At 38.7% G+C, this 22,622-nt stretch overlaps 1 protein-coding gene across 1 annotated transcript in view; it reads left to right on the forward strand.

Moving 5' to 3' along the window:
• LOC136866882 (uncharacterized) overlaps positions 1-22,622 on the forward strand; it is a 240,950-nt gene that overhangs the window by 22,793 nt on the left and 195,535 nt on the right. Inside the window, exon 4 of the mRNA XM_068226881.1 lies at positions 3,285-3,464. Within this exon, the coding sequence (XP_068082982.1) occupies positions 3,285-3,464 (180 nt within the window). The remainder of the gene's footprint in view (positions 1-3,284; positions 3,465-22,622) is intronic.

Consider the following 22,622-nt stretch of genomic DNA (forward strand, 5'->3'; position numbering starts at 1 on the left):
CCAAGCATGTACTGTAAACTATCGAACTCATAATGTGATGTACTGTAACAGACCCTGGGTGTGTAACGTTATTGTATGACTGGCGAACACACAATGGGGAAGAGAGATTATTCAGATTATTAATTTTCTTTTCTAGAAGGAGCTCTTCTAGTGTCCTGTATTATGTCTGGACAGTCTGAAAGAAGTTTGGCTATAAGGTACAAAGAACATGTCAATGCAGTCAAACATAAAAGATATTTGGCAATAGGAGAACATATGGTTGAAAAGAATCATAAATTTACTGACATTTCTAATGACATGGAATTAATATCCACCAAAAAAAGGAAAATTAATGACTGTTTTGGAAAGTTTAGAAATTTGTCTTACACAAAAATAAATTTCAAATCAAGTTTAAATGAGAGAGGTACAGAAGACAACCCACTGTATAGACTAGCATATGATCATTTAAGGAACAAAAGGAAGAAGAAAAGAAGAAAAACTTGGAGATCTTAAATTTATATAAGTATTCTCATTCAGTTCAACAAAATTTTATGTATTTATCATTTTCATAATATTTTATAAGTTTCCTTTATTCATTGATATGGTGTATTAAGACAAAATACTTCTCTGAATTGTAAAAACAAAAGATAGTGTTATATTGTTTTATTCTTTGAACTGACCACTGATGAAGGGAATGGTTGACTTCCCGAAACATGTACGGTTAAATAAATAGTTTTCTTTCATTAATAAGTATATTGACAAGGCGGATTCTAATAAAAGTATTTTAAATAGTTCTGTAATACATTTCAGATCAAAACAACCATATTAACCTATCATGGTTAAGTTTATCAACATTATGTTTATTTCTCAATTCATACAGTAGTATTTACTGTTCAGTGACAATTATAGCTTTCGTTATGTTCCTTTGAAGTCAAAGTAATTATTTTATTCCTTTTAAAATCATCAGACCTCTCTGTCCTGTCATGAGTTTGTCTGTCATACACACTTTGCAAACCCATCACATGTGTACAATATGCTTACATTCTTCGTATCTATTCTTTGACTGGAATCACACCCAAGAACCTGCTTGCGTGTCAATATGCCCTTGCCCGACTTCACACTGTCTGATGTGGCATGCAAAATAGTGCATTCTGTTCTTGTTGATATCTCAAAAACTAACTGTCCGATTTTGAAAATACTTACATATTTGAACTTGTATGCAGTTGAATTTTTAGACCAGCTGTATGAATTTGTGCCATTCTATTTAAAAATATGGGGTTTGTATCATTATCTCGGTTAATAATCACCCCATGAGAATACATAGTACATTGTTTTACAAGATTCTGGATACCATTTACGAATATGAAAACAGAATGCCGATATCCTTAATGGTTTAGAAGTTATTTCCATGTAACATCTTAGGTGAATAACCCTGTATATAATAAAACAATAATAGGTTGTAGCAAGGGTGAGAACCTCTTACTCTGAAAGTACAGTATGTCACACTGAAATGAGGACAAAATCACAAATTATAACTTGAGAACAGTCTATCCGCTGAGTCAGCTACAAACACGACTAGTGGAAGTGAGACCTCTAAACCAAGAAGCTCAGGCCCTTCGAGATGGTGGTGGTGGTGGTGGTGATTTTTGTTTTAAGAGGAAGTACAACTAGGCAACCATCCTCTATATAACACTAATCAGACGGAAGAATGGAAGGGATCCGACACTTCGAAAATGAAGATATCGGCCAGAGCAAGACAAGGGCCACGAAGGGCGTGAAAATGAAAGACTCCCTAGCCCTCGCAAACCTAATAGCGCCGGGGTCGGAAAAGAACAAGAGTTGACCGAGTGAGGTCGGATAGGATAGATGAAAGTGAGGAGCCTGGCACAAGTAAGTGGAAGCAATGCCAGGACTCAGCTGAGGGCCCCGTGGTCGCCAACCCACGCTCCAAAGTTCAGAGCCCCTGGGGCTGGCCCTTCGAGAGGGAAATTATTTAATAAATTTGGACTTTATTGACGGTGTCCACTATCGAGTCATTTGCTTTCTCTCATGCTATGTCTTAATTTCTGTTGCCCTCTAGACCACACAAGCTTGTGACTCATTGAAGCAATGTTAAACACAATAGGTAACATGGACGAACCCTGGATTACACCTCTAGCTAGCATAAATTGGTTTGGTTTTTTATAATAAGAAATAAACTGACAAGACCTTTTCAATGCAATATATCAAGTAAATGATATTACCTCATTCTTGGGACTAGTTTCAGCCACTTAGTGGGCATCTTCAGCCAAATAAAAATTAAACAGATTATGTGATAACTAAAACATGTATACCAGACAAAGATAATGTTGCACGAATAATTATAACATTAAAATACTTATAATAAAAAAAATTATGGTTATGATCTTCTTGTCATAATATGATATCTTTAAATTGACTTAAGGACCTCAGGTAAAGAAGTAAATTGCTAATGTCTGATGTAGAACAAGCACTGAGTTGCTGGAGGAAGTGGGCAGGTCATGTAAACAAAGGAGTGGATAGGACAAGCACTGACTTCTTCTTATTATTATTATTACTGCAATTCAGTATGGAACAAAAATGAAATTTATAGCTTATAATAAATTGGTTTAGTTTTCGAGTCATGAGAACTTGGGTGATATTATCTGTTTGGAGACTGGTTATTATATTCATGCGCCAGATTAGGAATTGGCAGGCTGGGCGAGTTGGCCATGTGGTTAGGAGCACACAGCCATGAGCTTGCATCTGGGAGACAGTGGCTTCGAACCCCACTGTCGGCAACCCTGAAGATGGTTTTCCATGGTTTCCCATTTCCATACCAGGCAAATGTTGGGGCTATACCTTAATTAAGGCTACGGCTGCTTCCTTCCCACTCCTAGGCCTTTCCTATCCCGTCATCGCCATAAGACCTATCTGTATCAGTGGCAACATAAAGCAAATTGTAAAAATTTTAAAAAAATTGCAGTGGCATTAGATGTTCTTAGATGTTCATGATCAATGTTATCAAAAGCCTTAATTGCCATATTTTCCTATTTCTAATTGACCTCTCATAAAATGGATCTAATAAAGAGGTATTAATGTGTTACTAATCTTCAGCATCAAAATCAGAACATTTGTATTCATAAAGGATCTTAGACTGCTTTACAAAATATCCTGATAAACAAATCACCACTTACCAACCTCAATAGACTAGGAACTGTTGTGATGAATCACCTTCATAATTTTTTATTAATCATGCTATTCGGTCACATAAAGTAAGATTTACTCTTCATAAATTTGTTTTACAGGGATCTTGGTTGTGAACTAAGAAATTTACATGTGCTGCGAATAAATCGTTGTGGTTTGGATTCCTTGGATGGCACGTTTGGACTGACCAGCGTACGTGAACTCTATGCTGCCCATAACAGGATAGAGGATGTCAGTCCATGCACATCATTACCTCACATCCGTGTCTTGGACCTTCGGAAGTAAGTGAAGAAAGTCCTGGTAATTGTCATCTTTTTACTGATTTCTTGTAAAATGTATTACGGTAGGTGTTTCATCATAAATCTTATATCTTTCCATTTTGTGCACATCTAGATAACCTATCAATTTATGGTTCTTCTTCTTCTCCAGTTGCATTTGAGTTGGGTTACAGATCAAAGACTTGCATCTGCTTTTATCTTTCCACCACTCTCCCTCAAACATCTCTCACTCTTCTTCCCAGATTGCCTAAACCTGCTCCAGTCACCTTGCCCACCAGAGTCTTTTACTTTCATTTGAAATACTAGTTTTGGCATTCTCCTTTTATCCATTCTAGTCATGGTGATTGGAAATTAGAAGTGGAGGGAGGGGAGGGCACAAAAATTTATGAACAACATAAAGTACCAGGAGTCTGGGAAATAGAGAGGATTAGACAACAAAATTGAAAAAGAGAAAAACAAACTACAAAATTGTAAGATTTTGACACTCTCTGAACAAATTTCGATGGAGTAGTAAAGTTTACCTACTTAACTGCGGTAATAATAGTTTTTTGAAATTTTGATTCAATACTTTTATATATTTTCACAAGAACATGAGCACACGTACAGTGTGTGACCACAAGGATCCTGAATTTTACAAAAATGCTAGTAGATGTAATGTTATAAGTCTCACCAAAGGAACAACTACACATGCATTGCAATTAAATAGAAGTACGGCATAATTATCCAATTAAAAAGCCATTTACCGTAGTATTTGACAACACACTAAGAAAGTAAGATACTGGATGGAACTGCAAGACACACTGACTGAGTGAGACTGCCAGACTGATGAATGCATGCAGCAAGTGGGTGAATCATATGGTACCTCATTGTCCATGACAATGGCAAAAATACACCCCTGCTTCTCATGCTAGAAGTGCGATTACTATCCGATGGCACAAACCTGCATGAAGCCCTGAGCTTGGAGAGGAAAGTAGTGCAGGGTTTAACCCCTCAGCGACGACCTCTATACGCGGTATAGACCCCCTTTCCTTCCGTAGCCGCCGACCTCTATACGTGGTATAGACCCCATACATGGTTTCGCATTTACGGCTATAGCGCGAAGAGTTTTGGTGTTATGGATATGCAAATTGTTTTGTTTCCAAGAAGACATTTTTGGGTTTATCAGTGTTCTAAATAAGAATTGAAAATCGTTAAAGTGTAGTTGCTTTTGCAAGGATAATTATTTGTCAATTATGTCTGAGCACCAATCCCTGCTTTTTTGATAGTCCGTTTGCTTCATTCTCTCCCACAGAATAAAATAAAGATATGATGATCTGAAAAGTTTGTCTTTTCGTGTGATGTTCTTGTCTCTAATTTTGTATTAAGAGTGCGGTTTATTTATTATATTTGTCTTTATTTCTCAGCTTGTAGTCTTTTCGTAACTCTCCACGAGTGCTCTGTGTAGGCATCCGTTAGTGCTGCTTTCTGTCATACGACACGAGAAGCAGTTGTGCATGGTATATATCTCGTTTGAAAGACGATATATCGAACTTTTAATCTGAAATATGTATCGAGTTGGTTTGATTCGTCATAAATGTTATTCCCCTCATTCAGTTTCGTCCCGCCGCATTCGGTCCCGCTTCAGCTTCATCAGCTTGTGTGACGCACCGCGCTCAATGACTAGCTTCTGCTGAGAGTAACGTGCTTGAAATATTGTAAAATTCAAATGAAAGTTTAGTCGGAATTAGTAGTGGCAGTAGTGATAATGAAATACATGATGTGGCTGTGGCCGATGCAGTGGTAAATGATGAGAGTGACGATGAGGAGGAACCAGTACTTGGAAATTTCGTGTAGGAGACTATAGATACGCATAGAGGTCAAAGGGAAGTTTTTAACAGTGAATTATGATTCCTAGATTCTCCAATAACATTTAGACAAGTCACAGGGACAAACATTGAGCAGTTATCTTATCAGTTTCAGCTGATGGAAGGTTTGTTTACGTAGTACACAATACGCTTCTCGGGCGGGAAACGAAATATTCAAGGCCGGCGCGCATCAGATAATACAGTTCCAAGGTTGCAGGAAATACGTTTTATCAGGAAATTAGCACCCAAGAGTGAGAAATCCAAACCTCAGAGACGTTGTATCGCGTGTTCAAAACACGGTGGGTCTCTGTCTCGAAGAGTGCTTCGAACTCTATCACACGGAACTAAATTACAAAGGAAATGTGAAACAATTATGTAATTATCTTCATGTACATAGTTCTACCATAAGGAATTCCAAATTTCGTGAATATCGGGCTACTCTTATACTAGTAGTAACGTTTTAAGTGAATCAATGTATTTCAGTCGCGCGTAGTTGAAATCTCATCCGGCCGCAGGGTAGGAAGCTCTTTAAACGGCTGCGACGCCGAGGGGTTAACTACTGCTGAGCTACTGGGAGCAAAATGAAGCCTTGTCACCCTAACGTAGGCACCGGGAACTGATGTGAACACTTCTATAATGTGCTGCAGCGCATGAACTCGTCCATACACAAAACTCATTTATTGCACAATTAAGGTTTTGTGCCATCAGATAGTAATCCGTAATCAAATCTTAAACTTTTCTATTACCACTCTGTGGTCTCCTTCAAATGTCTTACCTGGCATTGCTGTTACATCCAGTGATGAAGTAGTCAGTTAATGATTTGTTCTTTCTCTGTTCTACCCGGCTGTATTCTGTTTTTTTCTGGAAGTTACTCTTTTTGAACCATGTATTTACAACTATTAAGTCATTCCTTTCACTAGCCCACCTGGTGGCCATGATTGTTAAGTTATGATCATTATTTGCTTACAGTTCCAGTTTCCTGGGTACTGTTGACAAGCCTCTTCCACTCTCCTCAATTCATGTATGTCTTGTTCTTCATGACATCATATAGTGACTTTCCCTCAATAGCAATATCATTCTTAACCACATCTATCTAATGGGTTCTATGTCTTCCAACCCTCCCCTTTCATCTACCTCTCTTTCCAGCTGTATTGGGGCTGTCCTCGTAGGTTCCATTCTCTTCACGTGTCCGAACCACTCCAGTCGAGACATTCTGACTCTGTCTAGCAGACACGACTTAATCCAAGCTTCTCCCCTCACCACTTCATTTCTTAACTTATCCATCTTGGTTTTCTGGATGGTGGACCTCAGGGATTTCATCTCTGATGCTTGAAGTCTTTACGAGTCTCTCTTTGTGAGGATGCATGTTTCCATACCATAAGTCAAGATGGTTTAAACATAGGAATTTCATTTTGTCCGTATTGAACTGAGAAAGGATGTTAGGAAAAACTTAAAACGGTCCACCTTTTCAATACAAAAATGTTATATTTATTTATAACATGTATTTGCACTTGGAACTAGTTTCGACGCTGTGTTTGCGTCATCATCAGCCAAAATGTGGGAAATAGGCAAGATGTAGGCATTTATATTACACAAGGCGTTACATTAAACAATACACATCTTATAAGGAGATAAAAACAGGGACGAATATAGAACAAATGAATCGTTCAGAAAACAAAAGTTATACATATTAAAAATAACCTTAACCACATATCTTGCAGTGCGAAAGTGTTCTTCTTGAATGATTCCTGAATATAAAAACACACGCGCACACATTTCTGGAGAGCCAGCAGGCAGGACAAAGTAAAGTGAAACCTTAAGAGTTCTTCTGAGAAGAGTTCCTCATTTTTTCTATGTTCAGACTAACTAATGAAGTCTCCCTTGAGTTCCTGATAAACATACATAACAGGAAATTCTCCTTCACTCTCAACAATAGCTCTAAAGACCAACGGTAAAATTTTTATTTTAAATATTGTGCAGAGACGTGAAAGCATGATTTTGAACATGATATAACTCCTTCATATAACCCAGTTTTTTAATACAAGGTGTTGCATTAAATAATACACATCTTACGACGAGATAAAAACAGGGATGAATGTAGAAACACATGCATCGTTGAGAAGGCAAGTTATACATATTAAAAATAAGCTTAACCACATAACTTGCAGTGCGAAAATATTTGCCTTGAATGATTCCTGAATACAAAACGCGCGTGCACACACTTCTAAAGAGCCAGCAGGCAGGAAAAACAATATATTGTTTAATTTCCTGTTGTGTATGTTTATCAGGAACTCAAGGGAGACTTCATTAGTTAGTCAGATCATGGAAAGAATGATGATCTCTTCTCAGAAGAACTCTTAAGGTTTCACCTTACTTTTTCCTGCCTGCTGGCTCTTTAGAAGTGTGTGCACACGCGTTTTGTATTCAGGAATCATTCAAGGCAAATATTTTCGCACTGCAAGTTATGTGGTTAAGCTTATTTTTAATATGTATAACTTGCCTTCTCAACAATGCATGTGTTTCTACATTCATCCCTGTTTTTATCTCGTCGTAAGATGTGTATTATTTAATGCAACACCTTGTATTAAAAAACTGGGTTATATGAAGGAGTTATATCATGTTCAAAATCATGCTTTCACGTCTCTGCACAATATTTAAAATAAAAAATTTACCGTTGGTCTTTAGAGCTATTGTTGAGAGTGAAGGAGAATTTCCTGTTATGTATGTTTATCAGGAACTCAAGGGAGACTTCATTAGTTAGTCTGAACATAGAAAAAATGAGGAACTCTTCTCAGAAGAACTCTTAAGGTTTCACTTTACTTTGTCCTGCCTGCTGGCTCTCCAGAAATGTGTGCGCGTGTGTTTTTATATTCAGGAATCATTCAAGAAGAACACTTTCGCACTGCAAGATATGTGGTTAAGGTTATTTTTAATATGTATAACTTTTGTTTTCTGAACGATTCATTTGTTCTATATTCGTCCCTGTTTTTATCTCCTTATAAGATGTGTATTGTTTAATGTAATGCCTTGTGTAATATAAATGCCTACATCTTGCCTATTTCCCACATTTTGGCTGATGATGACGCAAACACAGCGTCGAAACTAGTTCCAAGTGCAAATACATGTTATAAATAAATATAACATTTTTGTATTGAAAAGGTGGACCGTTTTAAGTTTTTCCTAGTCAAGATGGTATCAAGTAATTGTTGAACACGGTTATTTTTGCTTTCTTTGGGATCTTTTCATCTTAAAGGAGGGTTCCTACTTGTTAGTAGAAGATGAAACAATTTTGCAGCCTGTTGGTGATTTCTTTGGTGGCTAGGTTATCCTTTCAAACTATGCTACCCAGGTACGGGAAATTGTCTACACTTTTTAGTTTTTAGTCTGCCAGTTTCATGCTATAAATGGTCTGACATCGTGGTTATCTGGTTCGAGTCCTGTTGGTAAAGAAAATTCACCATCAGAAACTGACCAGCAGGATAGGAGAGATGATGGTATACGATATCTAATCACTAGATTGCGTGCCAAAAGCCTAGATTTAATTCCAAACCTCTTTGCAGCTGTCATATGGAATGAGGGAATATGATGCTGTTGATGGTGAGTTGTCTATTGGATGGGAACGTTAAGTCTTGAGCAGACCCCTTGGTGATATTTGACACAAGTAGACTATTTGCCAGCACAGTGTTTCAACCTCTCACATCCTACTATCATATTCACGTCATTCATTTCATCTCATTAACTCCTCTGATGAGGTTGATGTCAGGAAGGGCATTCCATCATAAAGCATCACTACAAAGATTCATTTCACTTTATACTCAACCCCATAGAGAAATGAGATAAGTCATTTCTTTTGCAGAAATCAACCAGACTATCCCTTTCTATTTCCTAGCCCATTCTCTAAGGGTCAACAACCCTTCCACTCCTGTTTCTTCCTTATCCACATGGTCATTTAAATCTCTCATTATGATCACTGGCTTGTCTGTTATCTGTTTTTTCAGTTTCTCCAAACATTTCTCTATATCCTTATTCTGATTTCCTGTATGAGGTGCGTACTGTACATTTGAATAAAATCTTTTAGTTCCCTTTCAGTTTTGATTTGGACTCCCAGCATCCTATCACATATTCTACTTCCACTGCACTGTGCTTTCCATAGCACCCCCAGGAGGATGCCCTAACTTTTGTATTGATTGATATATTCTAGGTGCATATTAGTCTATTAGTGCTGATAAGGATGTCATTCTCACAGGCATTTTAGAGCTATCATCAACATATATCTAGGCTGCTCCTTACATAGAGTATGGGTGCCTGTGTAGTCGCTCCACTGGAGTAAAGTCCGGCTCATGGCTAAATGGTTAGCGCGCTGGCCTTTGGTCATAGGAGTCCTGGGTTCAATTCCCGGCAGGGTCTGGAATTTTAACCAGCATTGGTTAATTTCGCTGGCATGGGGGCTGGGTGTCTGTGTTGTCTTCATTTCATCCTCATCACGACACACAAGTCGCCTATGGACGTCAAATCAAAAGACCTGCACCTGGTGAACCGAATATGTCCTCAGACACTCCCGGCACTAAAAGCCATATGCCACTTCATTTCATTACTGGAGTAAAGACCCTACACAGCTTTTCCACCACCTATGCCATACACCATTGAGGTGTTTGGGCAGTTGCTACACCCCCAGATAGAATGGCCTCAAGAAGTGGGTCTCTGCCTGCTACACATATAGTACACTTGCTATCATTTTATATAACATGTTGATTTTATAGATGTCAGGAAAAATAAAAAAGACTACAAATAAACTTGTCAGAGTAGAATGCTACAAACAATAGTATGGCCAGCACTTCAACTAGATGGTATATATGAATAAAATCTCAAGGAGTAAAGCTAACAAATACAGTAAAGCCCCATTAGTGCATTCCTCAATAAAAAATTTTCTTACTTAGCACATCATAAACTCTAAGTCCCCATTCCAACCATATATACCGTACTGTATTAGCGATGTGACGAGTCAAATACTTCGTCAACTTGAGTCACTCGTATTCGGAAATACTACCAACTCGAGTTGACGAGTCGACCGGGTAGACAGGGAGAGCGAGACAATCGCACCCCCTGTGGGTGGGGGCGGTAGAATAACACCCACGGTATCCTCTGCCTGTCGTAAGAGGCGACTAAAAGAGGCCCAAGGGGCTCTGAACTTTGGAGCGTGGGTTGGCGATCATGGGGCCCTTAGCTGAGTCCTGGCATTGCTTCCACTTACTTGTGCCAGGCTCCTCACTTTCATGTATCCTATCCGACCTCTCTTGGTCAACTCTTGTTCTTTTCCGACCCGACGCTGTTAGGTTTGCGAGGGCTAGGGTGTCTTTCATTTTCACACCCTTCGTGGCCCTTGTCTTTCTTTGACCGATATCTTCATTTTTCGAAGTGTCGGATCCCTTCCATTTTTCCCTCTGATTAGTGTCATATAGAGGATGGTTGCCTAGTTGTACTTCCTCTTAAAACAATAATCACCACCACCACCACTGAGACAATCACAGTGTCTCCTGAACGAAGCGAGTAAGGGAACTTGAGTTGACGAGTCGAGCAGGGCGAGCAAGTGAAGACGCCGAGCCTTTCTGTGTGCGCTGAGTTTACTCGAGTCTATGTTATGACTGAATATACAGGTTGCACATTTCAGGCATGAAAAAGAAGACAATTGTATTCGTGATAGTATAATAATCGAGTAATGCATTTGCTGCCAGAAAGCACATACATGTTAAATTAACACTGTCTAGCAGTTAACCTCCCGAAGGTATCACCACCTTGACGAAGGCAAAATATATTTTGCCGGGTGTTTATTGGAGGCTTGCGTGGTCAAATGATCCTTAGAGCTATGCCGGCGGGAGCATCTGCTCCTGGTAGGGCCACCCAAGCCGGACAGGTCTAAGGTGATGATCCAGACTAAGAGTGATACCCTGGTCCTCCAGGTTGGGGGTTGAGCATAGGGTTAACTCCCCTACCTCGTAAAAAAACCAACTGTTACGGATACCTTGTGAATGAATAACGCAGGACTGGAAAACTTGGTGATGAACCGGTGAGAAAAACGGCTAAAGAGAAGGAAAAAGGATATTATATTAGCAACGTGGAATATTAAGACATTGAAGAGACCTGGCAAGTTGAAAGAATTAAGAAATGAAATGGATAAGTATGGAGTGAAAATAGCAGCTCTACAGGAACTAAGATGGAAAGGGCAGGGGATGATGATGTCTGGACAACATATTTTGATGTACAGTGGAGAAAAAGCAGGCAGTAATGGCACAGGATTCCTCATACATAAGTCGGTAAAGCGAAGCGTGATCAACTTTACTCCAATCAATGATAGGATGTGCTCTGTGAGAATTAGGGCAAAATTCTTCAACGTAACTGTGTTTTGTGTGTACGCCCCTACTGAGGAGGCAGAAGATGAGAAGAAAGATGCATTTTATACTAAATTGGAGGAAGAAATTAATAAAGTTCAAAGGCATGATGTGAAAATTATCCTTGGAGATTTAAATGCAAAAATTGGAAGAGAAGAAGTGTACAAACACTTAGTAGGGAAAGAAAGCCTGCATGAAGTAAGTAATGATAACGGATTGAGATTGATTGATTTTGTGAGTGGAAAGCAGATGATAATTAAAAGTACTTGGCATCCTAGGAAAAACATTCACAAGGAGACCTGGATTTCACCAGATGGTGTGACAAAAAATCAAATAGACCATGTTATCATAGACAGGCGACATGCATCAGATATTATGGATGTTAGAAGCTGCAGAGGTGCCGATGCAGATACAGACCACTATCTTCTTAGAGTCAAGTACAGACAAAAAATAGATTTGGCAAGAACGGAAAAAGTAACAAGAAAGGCAAAGCACAATATTGAAGGTCTAAAAAATGAGGAATTGCAAGAGAAATACAAAAAGAAAATAGCTGAATCTTTGGCAATAAAAAGGGAATTATAGGAGAAAGGAGAGGTGGAAGATAAATGGGAGATACTGAAAACAACTATCAGTGAAGTTGCAGATAGTACCCTGGGAAAGAAGAAATTGGTAAAGAGAGCAGAATGGTTTGATGAGGAATGTTCAACAATAATCCAAGAGAGGAATGATGCTAGGAACAGAATGCTTCAAAGGAGAACAAGACAAACAGTAGAAGAGTATAGAGAGAAACGAAGAAGAGCAGATAAGATATGTAGATATAAGAAAAGAGCATTTGAAAGAAAGAGAATCGAAGAACTGGATGAAATGAAGGATAGAAACGAGGTACGAAAGTTCTATGAAAGAACAAAAGACCTTAAGAGAGGATTTCAACCAAGAGCTGTTTTCTTCAAGGATAAAGATGGAAACCTTCTGGGTGATAAAAGCAAAGTGCTTGGAAGATGGCAGGAGTATTTTTACGAGCTACTCAATGGAAATAATGAAGATGATAGAGAGGAGGAAAATATAAATGTTGATGGGGAAGAAAGAGAATTGGAAGAGGAATCAGTAAAACAGCCAGACTTAGAAGAGGTCAAAGCTGCAATTAATGCATTAAAGAATAATAGAGCCCCAGGTGAAGATGGAATGGAGTCAGAGCTGTTGAGATATGGGGGAGAGGGAATAGAAAAGGCTTTTTATGAATTGATTAAGGAGGTTTGGACAAAGGAGGAAATACCCAAGGATTGGACATTGGGTATAATTTACCCATTACATAAAAAAGGAGATAAGGCAGTATGTGGAAATTATCGAAGGATCACCTTGCTGGATGGAACGTACAAGGTTTTTGGTAAGGTACTAGCCTTAAGATTGGAATTATGGATGGAAAGAATATTAGGGGATTACCAAGCAGGTTTTAGAAAACATCGCTCTACTCTGGATCAGATATTTATATTACGACAAGTGCTAGATAAATTTTATGAATATGACAAACAGCTACATCAGCTGTATGTTGATTTTAAACAGGCATATGACAGTCTAGATAGGGGTAAAATTTACAAGATTATGAAAGAATTTGGAATCCCAAGGAAATTGATTAGATTAACAGAAATAACTTTGAAAACAACGGTATGCAAGGTGAGAGTGGAGCAAGATCTGTCAGAGGAGTTTTTAGTGGAGAGAGGACTAAGACAGGGAGATGTACTTTCCACACTGCTTTTTAACCTAGCATTGGAAAAAGTAATCCGTCAATTGCCCATCAACCCAGGGGGAACCATTTTGAACAGATTAGTACAAGTGATAGCATATGCTGATGATGTAGCAATAATTGCAAGAAATGAAAGAGCTCTTGAAGAGAGCTACTCAGTATTAGAAGAGAAAGCACGGGACCTAGGACTAGAAGTGAATACAAACAAAACAAAATATATGAAGATGGGAGATACAGAGGGAGTAAGAGGAAGGACCCCAGTAAGATTAAATGGGAAGGAATATCAAAGAGTCACATCTTTCAAATATCTAGGCTCTATAATAACAGAGGACAATAAAACCTCCGTGGAAATACAGGAGAGGATAACAAGTGGAAACCGATGCTTTTACGTCTTGCAAAATATGTTTAAATCCAGGAATGTCAGCAGGAATACAAAAATTAAAATATACACAACAGTACTAAGACCAATAGTTATGTATGGCTCAGAATGCTGGGTGATGACCTCCAGAGAAGAACAGTGGCTGTTACGGTGGGAAAGGAAGATATTGAGAAAGATATTCGGTGCAGTAAGAGAGCAGGATGGGTGGAGAATGAGGACAAATGTAGAGCTGCAAGGACTGTTTGGCCAGCCAGATATTGTTGCTAAAATTAAGCAGGGAAGAATTAGGTGGGCCGGTCATGTTCAGAGAATGGCAGAAACCTGCACCGTAAAAAAGGTGTTTATAGGGAAACTTGATGGAAGGAGGAGGAGAGGAAGACCCAGGAAAAGATGGATTGATGATGTTGACGATGACCTTAGAAAGTTAGGAGTTAAATGTTGGAGAAGAAAAGCTGAGGAACAAGATGAATGGAGGCAGGTGATAAAGGAGGCCAAGGACCTACAAGGACTGTAGCGCCGACCAGTAAGTAAGTAAGTAAGTAAGTAAGTAAGTCTAGCAGCTAAAGAAAACAATGTTTAATAAATATGGAAACAGAAATACTGAGCTCTTCTCAAATGTAAACCAAATAATAGTCTCAACCCTTTGTGAAGAAAACTAATTCTATGACACATTACAGCAACGCTAAAGGAAAAAAGGCTTAATTATTTGTAAAAAATAACATTAATATTGTATCTGGTGTCTTGCTTAGGTTAGGAATCGATCAAAGAACAGAAAGCACTCGGCCAAACTCGGGACTATTCGGAACATGTCGTATCTTTGACCTCGTGTAGCAAATGACAAGTTGAATACTCGTCAACTGAAGTAACTCGTATTCGGAAACACTGCCAACTCGAGACGGTGACAATCGCTATGTCTTGTGAGTGAGATGGGATGTGCTATAGATATTCCAACTAGGCAAGGCGTGTAAGGGAACAGGAATACTTTTTGTATTCACAGAGTTTACTCGAGTCCATGTCATAACTCTGAATATAGACTATAAGATGCTCAACCGAGGTACAAAAAATTAAAGTACTCGCACTCGTAAGAACTTATTCAAATAGTAATAACGTATTTTATACCAGAGATCACATACATGTTAGACTACAAACACTGGTCAGTAGCTGAATAAAAATAATTTGATAAAATCACGGAGAAAAGCTCTGAATTATTCATAAAATATAGACAAAATATAGTCTCAACCCTTTGATTTAAAAACTAATTGTTAACACTATTAATACTAAAACTACAGGAAAACTAAATAATTAAGCAAAGAATGAAGAAATTTAATATCATTACGCACACTTCCTAAAAAATCAAGCGTTATATTTTTGTTGCAATCACAATATGTTCTCCTACTTATGATTTGTAGGCTGCAGCACACCAACTATTGAGAAATAAAATTTTGTTCAACTTCTTTGGTGACAGTCTGTTTCGTCACTCATTTGTGACCATACCAGCCTTGGAAAATAATCTTTTGGATGGGACCGATGTCGCAGGTATACACAAGTACTTATTGGCCAATTTGTAAAAGGAAGGAAAAATGTTTTTTCTGTCCTCCCAAAACTGTAAAGGATTATCTTTCCTGCCTAAATATGATAATTCCAAGTATTGTTTCACTATTATTGTAGCTGAAGAAGCCGGAGTCTGTTGAGTTGTCATTTCCCTAATCTTTTTGTCCAATGTTTCCCAAAGGTCATCTTCGTTGTTTTCTGTTGGTGTAGATTCTGTTGATATAGATTGCACCTGCTGTGTGTGCGTGACTGTGAGTTGATTATCTGCCACAAGTTCTTCGATCACCCACTTCTGAGCATTATCTGCGTTCGACTCCAAGCCAAAGTCTCTTTTTTTTTTTTTTGAAGCGAGGATCAAGAAAGGTTGATTTCAACGCTGTTCCATTGTTTTCATAGACATTTAGCCGTTTGTCGAGCACCTCAACTAACGATTTTTGTAAATGTCTTCCTGCATCTGTTCGAGGTTTCTTTTTGTTTACTGTGTTTTGCAGTCCCCTTATTAGTGCGATCACACAAGATAAAGTCGGATAAGATTCTCCACATAGGATTACAGTCATCTTTTCATCTTTTCCACAGGACTTAAGAGAGCAGTTATGTCTTCGAGTATAAGCCATTCGGAAGAATCTAAGTTAGACACTGGTGACTGTATGAGTAGTAATGTTGCTGACAAAGGAACCTTTACTTTTAACAATCTTTCCAACATATATAAAGTTGCGTTCCATCTTGTGGGCACGTCCTGTTTCAGTTTAAGTTCTTCAAGGCCCATTTGCTTTTGAATCTCTTTTAATTTCTAAGACGATTTACTGCTGTGCTTGAAATGTGAAACTATAGACCGACATTCAAACGTTACTATTATTCAAATGTTATTATTATTTTCGTCACTATCTTTTGCTATGCAATCTTTAACAGCGAGTACGTTTGCGCAAGTAGTCATTTACTACCTTTTTCATGCTGCTGGCATTATCTGTAACAATAGCTACAATTTTACCATATATTTGCCACTCGCCTGCAATTGTTCGTATAGTGTCGGCTATGTTAAGAGACGTGTGTTGTGAAGGCAATTCCATAGTGGACAAAACCGACGAGTTCTATTTACAGTCGTGGATGAAATGAGCTGTTACGGATATATAGCATTTGTTGCTATCAGACGTCCAAATATCAGTTGTTACTGCTACATTTCCACCATTTGTAGTTTTTGCCTGAGAACTTCTGAACATATATTATATCTGTCATTGAGCATTTTATCTGACAATACTTTTCGAGTGGGTAGCGAGGCCTATAGTCAGGGTTGAGTTTCTGAGTGTACCTTTTGAAACTGACATTTTCTACAATTTGTAGGGGCTGATAATCTAAAATTATCATATCTAATAACGTTTCGTCAATAACCTTTTGATTCACTTTTGCAGAAGGAATTAATTGCATTTGTCTCTGATGTTTTGGACGAGATTCTGCATTATCTTGCCGCGATGTATTTTCCTCTTGCGATGTGGAAAAGAAGTCTTCATTTAATTGAATCCCAGTCATAGTACAAGTACTAGTAGGCCTACTTACTGCGATTCTGGATTGTTCATCTAGTCTAGGCTGCACTGTAGAGATGTGTCGTTCCTGACTGAACTGCTCCAAAAGGACTGCTCCTTGGGATGAGTAACTCTTCAAGGAAGGACTAGCTACGGAGTTCTCTTAAGTCCCAACCGACCAATGAAACGCTTGCATGAGAATGAGCGGACATAGTGGAACTAAGAGAAGGAATACGACTAATTAGAACAGAAGGTTGGCCAGTTATTAGTGAAATGTAAATTTAGGCTACTTGTGTAGATTGATTGTATTATGCGATACGGTACCAGTTGCGAAACCATACAACTTGGAGTATATTTATGTAAGTGTCGTAAGTGTCGACATAATTTTTACATTTTCATGTCGGGAGACTAGCTACAGAGCTGTAGTTTTTTTAGTCCCAACGGACCAATGAGAGGCTTGTATGCTATGTGAGTGGGACGTGATGGGACTAGGAGTAGGAGTTGGAGTAAGACTAACCAGAAGGTTGGCCCAGGACTCCTCTGCAGGAGTGGGCGGAGAGAACTTACTAGTGAAATGTAAATTTACTTGTGTAGATTGATTGTATTATGTGATGCCAGTTGCGAAACCATAAAACTTGGAGTATATTTATGTGAGTGTCGACATAATTTTTACATTTTCGTGTCGGGAGACTAGCTACAGAGCTGTTGTTCTTTTAGTCCCAACCAACCAATGAGAGGCCTGTATACGATGTGAGCGGGACGTGATGGAACTAGGAGTAGGAACTGGAGTAAGACTAACCAGAAGGGTGACCCAAGACTCTTCTACAGGAGTGTGCGGACAGAACTTTCTAGTGAAATATAAATTAACTTGTGTAGATTGATTGCAGTACGAAACACCAGTAGGAAAACCATAAAACTCGACCTAATTTATGTAAGTCTCTACACACCTTTTAAATATTTTTGTGTTCATGATGTATAGTACTCAAAGCTAAAATAGGCCTAATTCAAACACACATTATGCGATATTACAGGGTTTGAAAACATATCCCAAGTTGTATAATCAAAATATTAATAATGTGGAATCACCGAACTCATAGTTTATCACCGACCACTGTAGCGTGACGTTAAGCATGGCTTAACCCAGACTCGGGAGGTGCTGTGGGTTCGAATCTCTCCATCGGCTGTTCGTTAAAGGGTTTTCCGTAGTTTTCCATTTTCCCTCAAGGAACATGCTAGAACAGTACCTTCTTCAAAAGCCATGGCTGATTCTTTCCAAATCCTTGACTCTACAAATAGATTTTCAATCTTTTTCGCCGTTTATTGTGAAAAATAAATAAGTAGGGGCCTAACCTTTTCATACATTTCAATGCTTCTTTGCCACAGGTGAAGATGTCCAACCGAAGAAGTGCTGTGTGGCTTCATTTCATCTATACAGAAAATAAAGGCATATGTCAATAATGTAAAGTGGAAATTAGTGTGAAAGGAGGAAATATTAGTAATATGTCAAGACACTTCAAAAATTAAAAACACCCAACAATCCACAACAGTGCATATATCACAAATAGTGTTCGCGCTCAAAACCTCAACATACCCACGTGCTGGTCACGGGCCATTGTCGGCAGCCCAGCCGCCTGGGACTCTTGTGAGCGAAGTTGATGAGGGAGAAAAGTAGAAACTAAAAGAACTGCTCCCAAAGAACTATTAATTTCAGGGACTGAGCAGTTCTGACACTAGTCCTTCCGGCGAACTACTTTTACCCATCTCTACTGCACTGTTTTATTTGTACTGTTAGTATTAGACACTACAGGATCTGAACTTTCTAAACACTGGATTGGATGCTTCCTTTTCAAATGTGATATTTAGTTGTGTTTCCGAAATGCTTATAGGAACACGAACACAAGTCACACTTCACTCTATTATCCCCAGTCTTTTTGTAAAAATCCCACACAACAGATTTCTTATTTTCTCGAGGCATGACGTAAAAACATTCAACTATAAACACACCAACACATCAACAAGTAAAAGTAAACAACTATTACTATTATAATCAAATACAGTAGAGACAATACGCGACACTTACGGATTTAGCCTTGCTAAAATGGGAGACAATTCGACGGTGGCACTCCTAGTGACTTGACCTGAAAAAATCGCGCTAAATTCAAATATCAATGGAAATGTATATATGGAAATAGAAAAATAAATTACGTCTAGAAAAGTGTTATTGAGATATTAACTTCGAAGTTGCTAAAGCAATTCTGGATAAATTAATGAAGAATTATTTAAAAGGTTATTATTCAAAGACTGAAATTAAACATAAACAAGATGTGAAATGAACTGCTGTGAAATGGCTTGATCTTTCATTTATGCATTACTTTTTTTAGCTTTAGCATTCCTGCCTGAACTCTTACGGTTGAATTTGTCTTTTTTCTCATTTTAAAACATTGTATCATCACATTAAGACACTTGTCAATAAAAGTATGGACACATTCCTTACACATATGATGCAATGAATTAACATTTAATAGCTGGACAATTTTCCTCTTAACATGAAGCCTACTAACAGAAAGAAAATCTATAAAATCCCGGCTTTAATCTGAGAAGAGGGATAAAAGAAAGAAAAGTATTAAAATGTTGTCGATAGTGATGCTTTGATGAATATTTACGTACAATTAGAGTAAAAATGTAACATACCCTTGGCTGTATAGTCGAGGATTTTTAAAGTCGCTGGCCTGGAAATGATCTGAATAGATCTTCTAATTCTTATATAAGCGTAACGTCCCTTCTTTCTCGTACACCTTATCCAAATCACTTCTGTGACATTTCAAAACCCACAGATCACACCTTCAACAACACATCGGTATTGAATGTTAACTGCTGCACTATACAATAAAATATGCGTTTTACATTTTAAGCCAGTTAAAATATGGGTCGAGCAGGTCAGAAGATTATGAAGTACTATAAAGATCTCTGTCACTGGAAGAATATATATACAAACACAATATTACTTACATTTTCTTGTCACGAGGGAACCTGAAGAACGACCGCGCATTCTTCTCTACTTCATAGTTACTGCAGCCAAACACAGCACATACCTTCGAATGGAACAAATTAAGAACTTTGGTCCTACTGCGAAGTGCTGGTTGCTAGAACTCATGAATAACTGCATTCAGTCTTCCATGATACCTAAAATATGGAGGAAGGCTAGGGTCATAGCCATTTTAAAACCAGGCAAAGATAAAAATGACCCTAGGAGCTACAGGCCAATCTCCTTATTATGCCATCTTTTTAAGATTCTGGAGAGACTAATCCTCAATAGGTTGACTGATAAAATTGAGCCACTTCTGATTCCACAGCAAGCTGGATTCAGGAGAAGGAAAAGCTGCACATCGCAGGTGTTGAAATTAAGTCAACACATAGAAGATGGCTTTGAAAGCCGGAAAATCACAGGAGCTGCATTTATAGACCTCTCGGCAGCATATGATACTGTTAATCACCGAATTCTCCTTGGAAAGGTATACAGCATGACAAAGGACTTCCATCTGACTTGTGCCATTAGAAACCTACTTCAAAATCGAAGTTTCTTCGTTGAGTTCCAGGGAAAAAGAAGCAGGTGGAGGATACAGAAGAACGGACTACCTCAGGGAAGCGTGTTGGCACCAATGCTTTTCAATATTTACACAAATGATCAGCCTCTTCCTGCCGGGACGAATAGTTTCATCTATGCTGATGATTGTGTCATCACATCTCAGGGGGATAACTTCGAGGCGATTGAACAAACGTTGTCCACAGCTCTAGACACTCTTGCTGGCTATTACAAGAAGAATCAACTAACACCAAACCCAACTAAGACGCAAACCTGTGTTTTTCATCTAAACAACAGAGAAGCTTCCCGAACTCTGAAGGTCAATTGGCAAGGCATAGCATTACAACACAATCCTACCCCGAAGTACCTCGGAGTCACTCTGGATCATGCCTTAACCTACAGAAAACATTGTTTGAACATCAAGCAGAAAGTGGCTGCTAGAAACAATATTGTGCGGAAGCTAACTGGAACATCTTGGGGAGCACAACCAGACACAGTGAGGACATCTGCCCTTTCGCTCTGCTATTCCGCAGCTGAATACGCATGCCCGGTGTGGTACAAATCTTGCCATACCAAAGCAGTTGATGTAGCACTCAACGAAACCTGCCGCATTATTACTGGATGTTTGAGACCTACACCTTTGGAAAAAGTGTATTGCCTTGCAGGGATAGCACCTCCCGATATTCGCCGTGAAGTGGCAGCCAAGAAAGAAAAGAGAAAGGTGTTGACATCGGAAGCCCACCCTTTGTTTGGATATGAGCCACCACGCCAGCGGCTTAAGTCTAGGAAAAGCTTCTTGAGAGTAACCGAAACACTTGCAGGAACAGCGCAGCAAGCAAGAATTCAAGAATGGTGCGTCAGGAGTCAACATACGAGGATCAGTCAATGGATGACCCCAAAAGAGGAACTCCCTCCTGGCCATGTCACAGATTGGGTGAATTGGAGAGCACTGAACAGACTGCGCTCTGGTGTTGCGCGGTGCAGGGTAAACCAGAAGAAATGGGGTTTCGAAGTGGACAGTACCTTGTGTGTATGTGGAGAAGAGCAGACCACAGCCCATTTGCTGCAATGCAGTTCATGCCCATTCAGCTGCACAACAGAAGACCTGGTTAAAGCGAAGCCAAATGCACTTGATGTTGCAAGGTTTTGGGCTCACATAGTTTAATGTGGCTCTTCGCCATTGGAGTATTTATTTTATGTTTTATGTTCTTCCTTACCTTTAATTTTAAACTTATGTATGCTTCTGATACGATATAAATAAATAAATAAATTTAATTATGTCAACTCACTGAAAATGCATAAATAACACCAAAAACTTCACACAAAAATACATGTGCTCTTATGACAGAATCAGTAGTTTTCAGGTCTACTCGCTAGAGAGAGCTCCAATTGCTGTCCCTCGATATCTTGCTCAGTGTCGCGTATTGTCTCTACTGTATTTGTTATAATTGAATTATTACTCGAAACTGAATTCGAGTTCTCTTCCCATCATATGTTAGAAATCGATCAGTCAGGAACAGAAAGCACTCGATCTCACTCGGGTTGATTTGGGCGAGTTTGTGTCTCTGACTCGGGAGCGAGTCAACGAGTGAGGTCTTATCGCAGTCGACCATGGTTCATGTGGACACCCGTCGATTTCTTTACTCGAGTTACAACAGGAAGTCACTCGAGTTGACTCGAGTTAAACGAGTTAAAATATTCGACTCGTCACATCACTATACTGTATATAGATAAACTTATACAGTATATCTATACAAAAATACCTTACATATCGCATCACAAATTTTTACTATTTCTGCCTAGTACAATCACATTTTTCCTGGCTCTGAAAATGTTCTTTGTTATCCCTTGTGGTTTCTCCACAGGAGGCAGGTCAGGAAAAATTGCAGAATAAGGAGAAAAGGACTTGAATACCTGAACATCACATGGTAAATTGCACCTTGAGGAAACAATCTGTTAGCTTCAGGAAAGTTCAGTTTTGCTTTTCAGTTAGCAGTGAGATTGCTGAATAACCCAGTGAGTTCATGCTTTTATTTTGCATTCCATACAGAAGTTAGAAATGTATTGTGTCGAGTGGTACAGTGAAGGGTAGCAAATATTTGTTGCCTTATAGCCTATGTACGGACTAGGAACATATCATGTGAAGTTGACTAGCATGGT

The sequence above is a fragment of the Anabrus simplex genome, chromosome 3 (genome assembly GCF_040414725.1).
Source record: "Anabrus simplex isolate iqAnaSimp1 chromosome 3, ASM4041472v1, whole genome shotgun sequence".
Taxonomy (NCBI): Eukaryota; Metazoa; Arthropoda; class Insecta; order Orthoptera; family Tettigoniidae; genus Anabrus; species Anabrus simplex.